The following is a 13,004-nucleotide window of genomic DNA, read 5'->3' as shown; positions in this document are numbered from 1 at the left end:
TTTGTTTGATTGGGCCTGTTTGTAATTGTTGCTGTCTATAGTATCCATGTTTAATCTAATTTCAACAAACATCCCATATGATAGTGTCGTAAAACCTAATCCTATTAACATTTTTACTACTAAGATGCTTAAAACGTCTCTTTGTGTACAAACTCTGTATTTTAAGGACTTGTGGGTCCAATAGTCTATAGGCAAGGTGGTTCCAGTGGAAAAGATTGTTTTACTTGTAATTATTCGCAGAGAGATGGTAGAAAGCGGTATCCTAACCTAATAACAGTCGTCTTTTGGCAATTCTAAAAGTGTGGACTTGTTAAAACAATCAGCATTCAGATGAGAATTGTGAAATAATTAAGGGGCACACAACATTGTGTTAGAACTTTAATATTTTCAATATTTAGGTTGTTTCTTGTTTAGAAATATTGCACATGGTCAACATGCCTGCTTATAAGATAACACTCATCTTGCTCTTTCTAAAATTCTTTCTCCAAAGTAAAGACAATTTATTTATAAGCACAATCATACAGTCTTCACGCATACGTGTGTATGCACAGGGATCTGTGTGGGTGTGTGCATGAGATTGCCCAGGCATGCAGATGCATATGGAACAGATTTAACCTCAAAGAGTTATGATTGACAGTTTCCCATTACCTGTGTATTTATGTATTATATATCCTGAATATATATATATATATATTTCCTGTACTTTATATCCTGAATTCACTGGTGTTAACAGTCAAGATGGTGAACAATAGTCATGGTGACTATAAAAATACTGCCTCTAGAGTAGAATGTAAATTACATGAAAATACACTATTGATAATGTTGATGTGAGAAGAAAAAAATGAGGCTGGTTGTGTTGGGACACCACCTGCATGTGCCAGAACATACACACACCCAAACACAGATTTAAATGCACATATATGGAAATACCAGTATATATTTTTCAGACATCCAACTTTATACATAAAGACAAAAAGATACCCATAATGACTACCCCACTCTTAAGTTAGCAAAGAGCCAAAAAGTGCGATTCAAAAATGGTCTTTGACTTTTAGTAATTTATACCCTTTGTTTTTCAACAATGACAATGATGGTATAATTATCTTGTTTTATACCATAGGTAAAGATTATCACAACAGATTTGTGTCACGGACTGGCTGCATTTATTCAATATCTATGGCACAGGGCCTTTCCATTAAAATGACTTTGCCCATATATATACACATCTATATCTATATCTATATATAGATATATATATATATATAGACAGCTTCATATATATGTATATATATTTTTTTGTTTTCTTTTTTTATTGCACCATTTGACGAGAAAGGATAAAGTGTCAAGACAGCGAAGAGAGGGCTCCAGAGACTGCCCTCCAGAGCTGGTCTAGGATCTACTTTCCCTGAACTAACCTTAACCAGATCCATCTAGAGCTACATAGCACTTGACCCCGGACCAGTGCTTAAGGGCACTTTCTAACAATGCTTGCAGTAGGGAAGGGGTCAGTGGGTGAGGTAAAAAAATGAGAGAAACGAGTTGAAAAGAAGCCGGCTGGGCAAAGAAAATAGAAATTGGTTTGGTAACGTAGAGAACTTTTTTTCTAAACAACCTCTAAAAAGAATACTTTCCTGATTATACTTTTAGCAGTCCCAGATGAGTGGGACTGCACAAATTGTGCAAACACCTGATTTTAGCGTTTATATTTAAAAAGAAACGCCACTGCCCCAACTTCTGGGTCTAACAAGAAATTGCAGAAATAGTAAAAGGTGATTAGGAGAATCTTCTCTATGTATGGTTCAAAAAGGGGGAGACTGATTTTGTCCCCTTCTTTTACAAACTTTTTTTTCTTTTTTGTACATTTTTTTGTATTGATATTGTGATTGTTTCATTCTGGAGAGAAACACAACAGACCACGAGAGAAAAAAAGTACAGGCCACAGTATAACTGGTTATTTGCACTGCAACAACTACAAAAGCAATATTATAACCACTGGGAGATTTGGAGAAGTTATGTTAAAGTCGGTCTACTTTTTCTCTCTGTTGATAAGGTTGTCGTGCTGGCAATGTCCTTATCCACTTCCTAAAGTGAGTGATGAACCTTCAAACCCAAATACCTCCAGGCTCCTCTTCTGCTGCTTTCTGAGGTTTGGGAGCTGGTTGATGTCATGTGAAAAGCTTCCCAATCAAAAAGTCTATTCACAATTTCTTTGTGGTGCCTGCTCAGAGAGACATTTATAATCACCTCACCAACAAGGACTGTGCCATTCAAACTAAAGGTGCAAAGATTGGTCACATTACAACTCAACTCCTTTCAAACAGGTTTCAGCCATTCAATTTCTAACTACAATCACTATAATGTGTGCAGGCCAATGGCTTGGTCAGATCACACTACACATGTCTATGCTGTGTGTGTGTGTGTGTGTGTGTGTGTGTTTGTGTGTGTGCCTGTGAATGGTGTGTGCTGTCTTTCTTGCAGCATCAAGGGGCTGTGAAATATTACTTGAGGTCAGCTGGGTTGTGTTTGTGTCCTGACCGCTGTGCTGAGGAACGGAAGGGCGACAAGGAGGTCAAGTCAATGGCATCTGAGGGCTGGCTGGCAACATCAAACTGCATCTGCACAATAAGTGACAAAGTGCCTTTGTGTGTCATGGTCCTTGGTGGCAGCTTCAGTGGGCTGCCGACCGAGAGTAACAGTCTAATTTGGTAAAAGTATGTCTGTCTGTGTGTGTGTGTGTGCGTGCGTGTGCGTGCCACAGAGTCTGTGTCAAATTACAAACCAGTGTAGAGTGTAGAAATGTGCCGAGAGCAGACCTGGTAAAGTAATGCCAGGGAAATATTCAGGGTATCTGAGAGTGAAAAGCACTTGACTAAAGAGGAATTGTGTTGTGATTTGTCTACATTTGAGGCCCGTGGCTTGTCCGATTAGACAAATTAAGTGTGCCTTAAGTAATTATAATATAAATTCATGAACAGGTCTAGAGGAGATTAGTGGTAGAAGAATGGATCCCACAAGTGCCTTTCCTACTGGTGCTTCCATACTGAAACTTTCGGCAGGGTCTGCTCCTCCTTTTTGTTAATTTCTTCCACTTTAGCTTAGGATCCTTCACTTTTCGGCTCCTCTGTGTTCAGGCTCTTGTCTCCTTCCTGCTCAGTCCCTCCATCCTTGTGGGGTGACTGACTGGTTGAGGAGCTCTGGGAAGGGACGGAGCTGGAATCTCCTGCTGTTCCAAAGTCATGTGTCCCAGGCGTGGCGGTCTGCATGATCTTCTGGCGAACTTCACGAATCTTCAGCTGCAGACACACTTTGGTGGGGAAGGTGTCCAAATGACGAGCCTGGAAGGCAGCAGTGGCTTGAGCTGGAGAGGATAACAGAGACACAATGACAAGCTGAAGGCAAAAATTGTGGAGGTAGAAGGAAGCACTGTCAGTAAAAACTGGAAACTCAGTTAAGTACATCACTGTTTGGAGAAACAATTTTTTTAAGATTATGCAAAAGGTCATGATTGATGTACTATCTGGGATGAGCCAGCCCCCCCAATGGACTGTATTTATATAGAACTTCAGTCATGTTTGACAACTCGATGTTTGAGGACAAACCTTGTTATATGTACATTTTTTTTAAATCTCACACTGTGTGCTAAGGGTTTACTTGAGGGAAAGAAGCCATGTTCCTGAAACAGCTGCATAACTAGAGCCCGGCGCTGGTCCAGAGTTCGACGGAGAGATGAGCAGGGAACCCGGTCCAAATCTCCGAGAAGATCCTCTCCTTCTACGTCCAGGTGAAAAAAGAATACTACTTTACTCACTTTCAACAAGAGCTTTTGGAGTTGTTCTGCAACTACTGTACCTGGCATGCCTGCCCTGTCAAAGGTGAAGATGTCTCCATCGCACCTGGCGGCACTCTTTGGAGTGTTGGGTTCTGAGCTGCAGCTGGAGAGACGACGGGTCTTTCTCCTCGGAGAACTGGGGTCTTCTGCAGAAGTTTCCAGCTCTGGTCGTGCAATATATTAAGAAAATGGAACAAGGAGAAAAAGGTGAGTGAGACTAGGGCAGTTTTACCCAGATTTAGAATAGTCACTCCGATAATCCGTAGGTCATTAGTCAATTTCTGTGATCTACACATTGACGGGTTCTTTAGCAAATATTGACAACAAAACTCTGATACTAATACTTGAACGTGTGAGAATAATGATCTCTCCTGGTGATTAAAACTCACCCAAAAGATTAAAACACACCCATAAGGTCCCCACTCACATCAGACTATGAAGGGGAGTATAAATTGATAAAATAATAATAAATTACTCTGAACAGTCAACAATGAACAAAATTATATGAATTTACTACAACTACTACATTTAATACTGAATGGAAAGATGCTACATGTAAGTTTGAAACTGATATAAAAACCAAGAATACCGTAAACCATGAATTTCCAGATAAAAATAAAACCCTTTGTAAAAAATCTGTTTTCTTTTGTTGCAAGTATTTCCAGCGATTAAACACTTGGGAGGTTGGAAGTCTTTCTGTGTCTCACCAGTGGAGTTGCGTCTCTTCCTGCGGTAGCTTCCCAGGATGGCTCTGGGTGAGGTGGCCAGACTCTGCAGTGTTGGTGAAGGTAGGACTTCCTCTGGGTTAAATTCTGGAAGCTCCGCAAAACGCTCCTCAAAATTGGTTTCCACACCTACGTTATTGTGCTTCCTGCACAACAGGGAAACAGAATGGTTGACAGCATGATTAAAATCCCACAGAGCTATTGTGTTCATGACACTGGAGTTCAATGTTTAGATTAAATTTAAATAGCATTTTGCAGATCTATTAAAATATTTTATGTATCTATTCAATCTTTAAATGTAAATGAATTTTAAAATTGTAATTACCATAAGATGTTATATTAGGATTAAAATGTTCTTTTACCACTACCCAACCTTAAAGACTTCTGTAAGGGGCTGTTCACTCCCAGCACACTTCTTCCTCTCTCACACAGGCATCCGGATTGTAAATAAATACAGATATACTTAATTTATCTTGATGTTTCAGTTTCATTGTCTTGCAACTTTCAGAGCCAGTCATAACAAATACTACTCTGAATATGAAAAGAAAAAAATTACAATATCACTATTATTGACTCTAAACACAGTTTTTTAAATGAGGTCATCACATGCTGTAAGCTCAGTTGTGCCAAACTATGGTCTGCCTTTTCCAGCATATGATTGTTTCGATAGTTCATCAACATGGCTCATTAGAATAAACCCAGCATCATACTTCTCAAGTGGGGGAGGCCGGAACTTCTTCTTGGAGGAAGGCAGTGGGTCTCTTTCTGCAGGACGAGGGGGAATGAGGTCCAAACTTGTGGCTGCTGGTGGTGGAAAGTGACTATTAGTCTGCAAAGAGAGACAGAAACATCTGTCACCCTGCAGTGGGCTGGAATAAATATATATTGATAAATATAAACTACTGAGATACAGTTCAGCACCCCGTGACACCAAGTACAATCAAGCAGTGGTTAACAAAACCTGAACTGAAGGATTGTTGGATAAAATGAAGATGATGATTTTGGTTTAAACTGCAATTGGTCAACATCTGTGTGAATGTATTGAGTTGATGTCAGATGGATATTGACAAAACCATCATATATATCTCATTTCTGCAGGTAATGCATCATTATTAATGTGGAAGCAGCATTTGACTGTTCAGTCTTTGTAGGCTTCTAATAAATATGCGGTGCCTTGTCGTTTATCAGGTCATTTTTGTTGTGAATTAAATTTTAGTTCTATTCAATGATTTATTACATTTTTCTATAACAGCCCTGCTCCCACTCAACCTTTCCAGTTATTCATATATTCATAAATGATGTACAGTATGCATATCATAAGCTTTGATTTGGCCCATGAATGCTGAACCATCAAGTAAAGTGTGTCAAACGTGCGATATTTTTTTGTTTTAAGTGGCTATGAATAAAGACACACGAGGGACCATCAGATTGGTCTTTAACTGCATCTCATAACTTGTCCCTTTCCACTGGAGGTTACACTTTTTTTTAAAAACAAAACCACAGAAGACTTGAATCTTGTAGTTTATATTAATTATGTACTACTAATATTTTTGTTGTGAAATTTCTTTTGGAGCTTTTGGAACATGGGACAATCCAGTAAAATGAACCAACAGTGTAGGAATTTATCTAACAATAACCTTTCTTACCTCTCTGTGGCTGTTATCTGGGTCACGCTGATCATCTCTGTCTGTCTCGATTATTTCTTTTTTTTCCACTGTTTTTTTCATCTCACATTGGGGTTCCCTGCTCAGATTTTCTTTCTTCACATGCAATCCAACATCTTCCTCCTTTTTAACTGAAACAGAATATTACATTAAATGTTGGACCGAATTGTGTTCATATATCTTATTTAGAAAGAATCGGACAAAAACAGGTGCAGTATTTCTAAAATTCTGTTTCATTAGGAGCACTGCAGTTACACTGCAATCCAAAAATAGTGCATATGAAAAGTCCTGGTGTAAAACATGAGACCAAGAAAAATGATGTCAAAACTTTTTTCATCTTTAATGTGACCATGTAATTTGAATTGCAAAAGCATAGAAATCTTGAAGGGTGAAATAATTACAGAAAGGTAATACTTTGTTGAAGCACCTTTTTATTTTATTGTAGGACTGCTTATGGGTAAATTTTGCTTATGTGCAAAAGCTCTCTCAATATGTCTAGAGTGAGTGTGTGTGTGGGGGGGGATAATATCGTATGTGCAGTCCTTTTCAGCTAACCCCACAGATGTTACACTATATTCAGATTTGGGCTTTGCCTGGACCATTCCAAAACTTTACTATTTTAATAAAGCTATGTTTTTGTTGATCTAGATCTACACTTTGGATCATTGTGCTGGAAATTAAAATTCCTCTTCATCCTCTCTTCTTTCTAAAGGAAACCTGAAGGCTTTAATCAAAATTGGCTGGTATGTGGAACTGTTCATAATTCTGTCCACAACTAAGGCCCCTGTTCCTGGAATTCCCGCAGCCCTTTTAATCTTGCTGTAGACCACTCGAAAGCCTCCCTCACGTTTTTTTTCCCTTGTCTGTTCATCAGTTGTAGAGGAACATTCAGTCCTTGGTGATGTCATAGCTGTGCCTTATTTCTTCACTTCTGATGTCTGTGGTCGTTCGTATATCTAAGGCCTTGGAAAATTCTTTTACACCTCTGACCTGACTGAGATATTTCAACAATAGATTCCTCAGATGCATCCAAAGCATCTGAGGAATCCCAAATGCTTTTTCTGTACGATACAACTAAGAAAATGCCAGAAAAATTCTTGGAGAATGGCTGAAATTTATTTGTGATTAATCTGAAACTTATTTGTGATTAATCTGCCACGGTTAAGCAAGTTATTGAGCCCCAAATACTCAGGGTGGTTGCCTATTTAGGAACATTCAAAACATTATTTGACTGCTGAAACTATTTCCAATGTCTGTGCCTACATTAATTAGCCAAAATTACCTGAACAGGTACGAGTCAGTTAATTTTGGCTACTTAATGCTTTCTCCTGTCCAGCAGAAGATTAGCAACTTCATCAGTCTTCGAATTCTTCTCCACCTTCAGATATCTCCATCTTTCAGAGGCATGTCCTATCAAATCAAATCAATCTTTATTTATATAGTGTCTTTTACAATCAAAATTGTTTCAAGGCGCTTTCCAGAATCCCAGGGCCTAACCCCAGACCAGCAAGAGTGGCAAGAAACTCCCCTTTAACAGGAAGAAACCTTGAGCAGGACCAGGCTCATGTAGGGGGACCCTCCTGCTGATGGCCGGCTGGGTAAAGAGAGAGGAGAGGGAGAGGGAGAGGGAGAGGGAGAGGGAGAGGGAGAGGAAGGGGAAGAGGAGAGGAAGAAGGAGAAGGAGAAGGAGAAGGAGAGGAGAGGAGAGGAGAGGAGAGGAGAGGAGAGGAGAGGAGAGGAGAGGAGAGGAGAGGACGGGCACAGAGCACAGAAACACACACAAAAATACACTATTTATACAGCGGGTCAGTGGTGCCAGAGGTCATCATGCAGCTCTGAAGGCGGCGATAGTTGTAAATGAATACAGAAGGATTGGGGGGGAAGCAGAAAAACTACACAAGAATCAGCATAACTAGTCTGCTTGATGAGGAGGAGGAAAGGAGATAAGTATGATAAGTATGATAATAACTGTAACTACAGAATTAGTAACAATAAGCTTTTTCAAAGAGGTAGGTTTTAAGCCTAATCTTAAAAGTAGCGATGGAGTCAGCCTCCTGTACCTGGACAGGGAGCTGGTTCCATAGCAGGGGGGGCTGGTAGCTAAATGCTCAGCCCCCCATTCTACTCCTAGAAACTCTGGGAACCACAAGTAGACCAGCATTCTGAGAGCGGAGCGGTCTATTGGGCTGATAAGGTATCACTAGCTTCTCCAGGTAGGATGGAGCTAGGCCTCTGAGGACCTTGTAGGTCAAAAGAAGGGTTTTGAAATTATTCTAAATTTAACGGGCAGCCAATGAAGAGACGCCAGTACAGGAGTTATGTGATCTCTTTTATCAATACCTGTCAGAACTCTGGCTGCAGCATTTTGGATCACCTGGAGGCTTCTTAAAGAGGAGTTTGGGCACCCTGATAATAAAGAATTACAATAGTCCAGCCTGGAAGTAACAAATGCATGGACTAACTTTTCAGCATCATGCTGCGTCAGTAGCTTCCTGATCTTTGTGATGTTCCTCAAGTGAAAAAAGGCACTTCTAGAGACTATTTTAATGTGTAAGTTGAAGGAGAGATTTTGGTCAAAAGTTACTCCTAGATTCCTCACAGAGAGACTAGATGTTAATACCATACCATCTAAAGTGATCATGTGATCAAATATATCCCTGAGAGGTTCAGGACCAAACACCATGACCTCAGTTTTTCCTGAGTTAAGGAGGAGGAAATTTGAAGACATCCAGGACTTTATGTCTTTAAGACAGGTCTGAAGCTTCACTAACTTCTCTGTCTCCTCTGGTTTCATGGATAGATAAAGCTGAGTGTCATCAGCATAACAATGAAAATTTATCCTATGCTGCCGAATAACATTTCCTAAGGGAAGCATGTACAAGGTGAAAAGGATTGGTCCAAGTACAGAACCTTGAGGAACCCCATGGACATGAGCAAACTGGTATCTATCAGATAAATATGATCTAAACCAGTCTCGTGCTGTCCTTTTAATGCCAATCGCATGTTCAGTCTCTGTAACAGGATGCTGTGATCAGCTGTATCAAAAGCAGCACTGAGGTCCAGCAGAACCAGCATAGAGACCAGTCCATGATCTGAAGCTATAAGAAGATCATTAGTAAGTTTAAGAAGTGCTGTTTCTGTGCTGTGATGAGCTCTAAAGCCTGACTGAAACATCTCAAACAGGCTGTTCCTCTGCAGGTGCTGCAGTAACTGAGTCACCACAACCTTCTCTAGAACTTTAGAGATAAAAGGAAGGTTGGATATCGGCCTATAATTTGCTAATACATCAGGATCCAGTGATGTTTTTTTAAGCAATGGCTTAATCACTGCCACTTTGTAGGACCGGGGTACATAACCTGTCACTAAAGAACAATTGATCTGGTTCAGGACAGAACTGCCTATCAATGGTAAAACATCCTTCAACAGGTTTGTTGGGATGGGATCTAAAAGACACGTGGTGGTCTTGGATTTCTGAATTAGCGAAGACGCGTCAGAAAAATATATAGGGCTGAAGGAGTTTAAGGGCTCGTTGGAGAACCTGTATGTTCCCACAGTCAGCACATCTGGTGATGGTCCAGTTGTTGGGATGGCCTGGTTAGCTTTCTCTCTGATAGCTAGAACTTTATCAGTGAAGAAGCTCATGAAGTCTTCACCACTAAGGGAAGAAGGGATACGTGGATCTAAAACACTGTGACTCTTGGTTAATTTGGCCACAGTGCTGAAAAGAAACCTGGGGTTGTTCTTATTTTCCTCAATTAAAGAAGAAAAATAAGCTGTTCTAGCCTTACGGAGGGCCTTTTTTATAAACTAATAGACAGTCTTTCCAGGCTACATGATAGCTGTCTATTTTACAAGAATGCCACTTCCTTTCTAGTCTTTGCACTTTCTGCTTGAGGGTCCTGATAAGTGAATTATACCAGGGGGCACACCTCCTCTGATTTACTATTTTCTTTTTCAGAAGGGGCAACAGAATCAAGCGTGATTCTCAATGAGGTTGCTGCACCTTCAGCAACAGAGTCAATGATTGATCCCTGGGGAAACACACAGTGGTCCTGGGATTAGCACAGGGATCACTTCCTTAACCTGGCTACAGCATTATCTGAAAGACATCTGCTATAGTAAGACTGTGCTCTGAGCATAGAAGAATCCTTAATCATAAATGTAAAATAGATCAAAGAATGATCTGAAAGGAGTGGGTTCTGAGGGAACACTGACACATGTTCTACCTCAACACCATAAGTCAGAACTAGATCAGAACTAGATGAGTTGGTTGGTTTATCTGCTGGAGGAAACCAACTGACTCCAGTAATGAAATGAAGCAATTTCTAAAGCTGCCATTTACAACATCTACATGGATATTAAAGTCTCCAATGATAATGACTTTGTCCGTTCTAAGGACCAAGTCAGATAAGAAATCAGGGAACTCAGACAGGAACTCTGAATGTGGCCATGCAGGGGGCCGATATACAACTACAAACAGAAGTGGCTTTTCTGCCTTCCAGTTCAGATGGGTGATGCATCCTGATCTCTGACCCTGGATTGTCAGGTCACTTTGGGTCTAATAAAATTAGCCAAATTACTAGAAATGAGAGAGGCACCATCCCGTGTGGGATGGACACCATCTCTCCTAATCAGACTAGGTTTTCCCCAAAAAGTGCTCCAATTGTTTATAAAGGCCACCTGGTTTTCGGGGCACCACCGTGACAGCCAGCGACGAAGCGATGACATGCGGCTAAACATTTCATCGCTGGCCAGAGTGGGGAGGGGACCAGAGAATGCTACAGAGTCCGACATCGTTTTTGCACAGCTGCACACCGACTCTATGTTAATTCTGACTGACGACCTATGTCCTATACAGATCCTTGTTTTCATTCTGAGTTTGTCAAGACATATTCAGGAATCATAATGAGACCCTTTAGGTTTAGAAACGTCAGGTGTTTGGGATCCAAAGCATTCATAGCTGCAACTCAGAGTAACTGTCAACCTGGGTGTGTGACTTTGTGATTAAGAGATAGGTGGAAGGTGGCGCAAATAAGCACAAGACACAAAATGTTAACATTAACATTACTTGTGGGCTGCCACTTTTCAAGTGAGAATTTTCTGGCTGGACTACTGTTGTCAGTGAAATAAATATTTGAAATGAACAGGATTCCTTAATGTCAGCTCCTGTAAATAAACTAAACTCCTGCAGCAAGGCCCTCCTACTGCAGAGCACATCACACACTCTTCATATATAAAAAGTCTATACACAACTTTTCTCACTTCTCTTTAAACAACTACATTTGGACTGCTTCTTTCCATAAATTTTACCTGTTTGTGTGTCACAATGTGTTTTTTAGTATTTCTGCTTTTCTGCATTAACCATGCTCAATCAGGATTTCTGACCATCGCAAAATAGTTTCCAAACACCAGGCAGAAAAAAGTTCTGTCCTGGTGATGATGTCGAAATCAGGCTGTGAGAATTCGCAACTCCGGCCTGTGACTTCATTTTGTTCTCACAGCGAACAACAAATTTCTCGGTTCTTGTAAAATATATAATAGGCTTGATGCAAACACACTATTTTAGTTTTTATTTTTCATCCCCTTTGAGATTTTCATTTGATTTTTCAATTGAAATGAAGTTCGGAAAACTGTGTACTGGCATAATTTTTTTAAAATATGGTATTTTATCAGGGCATGTAGCCTTATACCCCGAACATGGTTTCTGTAAGGCAATCAATCAGTACAGAACGTTACCTGCTATGGTATTAAGTGTACACGTGACCGACGGGGGCCTGGCAACACCGTTGGACGCTCCGTATCCTTCATCCTCAGCCTGTCTGTCTGGATGTCCTTCTTTCTTCACCTCTAAAGCCAAATGAGCTTGAGGAGGTGCCACAGTTGAGCCATCTAGAGAGGGTCCTCTGATAATGTCTTGTGCTGGGGCAGCTACAGCGGGTGGCACAGTTGTCATGGAGACCACTCCAGTAGCAACTGGTGTCGGATAGATGGCAGTCAGTACCTGCGAGATAAAATAGCCAACAGATTTAATACTTTACTTTCTTTTTTGTTTTAGATCTATTAAGGTAAAAAGAGTATTCAACTTCAAAAGCATAAATAGCTTTTGGGCAAAAAGAAAAATGTAGGAGCTGGCAACCCAGTGCTTTTTTTTTTTTTTTTAATATCTAACACAATTGTATACTTTGTATGATTTTTATGTAAGGTAAATGATACAAGGTACACCCTTCCTGGTGGTGTTTACCTGCCGAGCAACGGCCCCTGCGGTCTGACCTGGAGAGGTATGTGAATGGCAGGTTATTGGCAGGGCTGGAGCTAACAATGGTGGCTGCCCAACGATAGGTTGGACCAGCGTTTGTCCAGCTGGGGCGATGGCAGTAAAGCCCAGAGTTGTGACAGATGATGGGAGATAGGCTGCATCTGAAGCAGTGGTGGACTGTTGTGGTGTTGCCGTGGTAACTCCTGGGGCAGACTGGACATAGGTGATTCTAAAGGACATAAAGAGGAGCAGGAAAAGAAATAAGTTAAACTACATAATGTTGCTGTTTCATTCTTTTACTAAACTGATTATAAATGGCTGTAAAAATGGGAAGAAGCGCTGATAAAATATTTTACTTAGATACAGTAGACAAGAGAAATGTATTTGAAATGAATTGTCTTCAATGTTCCCTATGAGCAGAATTCTTCCCTAAGCTGACCCAGGTTCAAACTGAGTTCACTGTTATTTCTCTACTGACCTCATGATTCCTGTTTCTTTCTACAGTATTAATCCAAAGAAAAGATTAATAG

At 40.4% G+C, this 13,004-nt stretch overlaps 1 protein-coding gene across 3 annotated transcripts in view; it reads right to left on the bottom strand.

The window, feature by feature from the left end:
• Positions 1-365: 365 nt before the first annotated feature.
• Positions 366-13,004, bottom strand: part of cica (capicua transcriptional repressor a) — a 34,238-nt gene continuing 21,599 nt past the window's right edge. The window contains exons 15-22 of one of the 3 annotated variants that reach the window (XM_057034655.1): positions 12,460-12,703; positions 11,955-12,219; positions 6,201-6,349; positions 5,265-5,383; positions 4,537-4,700; positions 3,850-3,993; positions 3,652-3,771; positions 366-3,358 (exon numbers count right to left, since the gene is read on the bottom strand). In XM_057034655.1, coding sequence (XP_056890635.1) covers positions 3,096-3,358; positions 3,652-3,771; positions 3,850-3,993; positions 4,537-4,700; positions 5,265-5,383; positions 6,201-6,349; positions 11,955-12,219; positions 12,460-12,703 — 1,468 coding nt within the window. In that variant the 3' untranslated portion in view covers positions 366-3,095. Of the gene's footprint in view, positions 3,359-3,651; positions 3,772-3,849; positions 3,994-4,536; positions 4,701-5,264; positions 5,384-6,200; positions 6,350-6,539; positions 7,813-11,954; positions 12,220-12,459; positions 12,704-13,004 lie in introns of those variants that run through there. The other 2 variants (XR_008950854.1, XM_057034656.1) reach the window with 2 other exon arrangements.

This window comes from Takifugu flavidus, chromosome 6, assembly GCF_003711565.1.
Source record: "Takifugu flavidus isolate HTHZ2018 chromosome 6, ASM371156v2, whole genome shotgun sequence".
NCBI lineage: Eukaryota > Metazoa > Chordata > Actinopteri > Tetraodontiformes > Tetraodontidae > Takifugu > Takifugu flavidus.
Note: the sequence above shows the minus strand (reverse complement) of the source record. Positions and strands in the feature narration are given on the sequence as shown.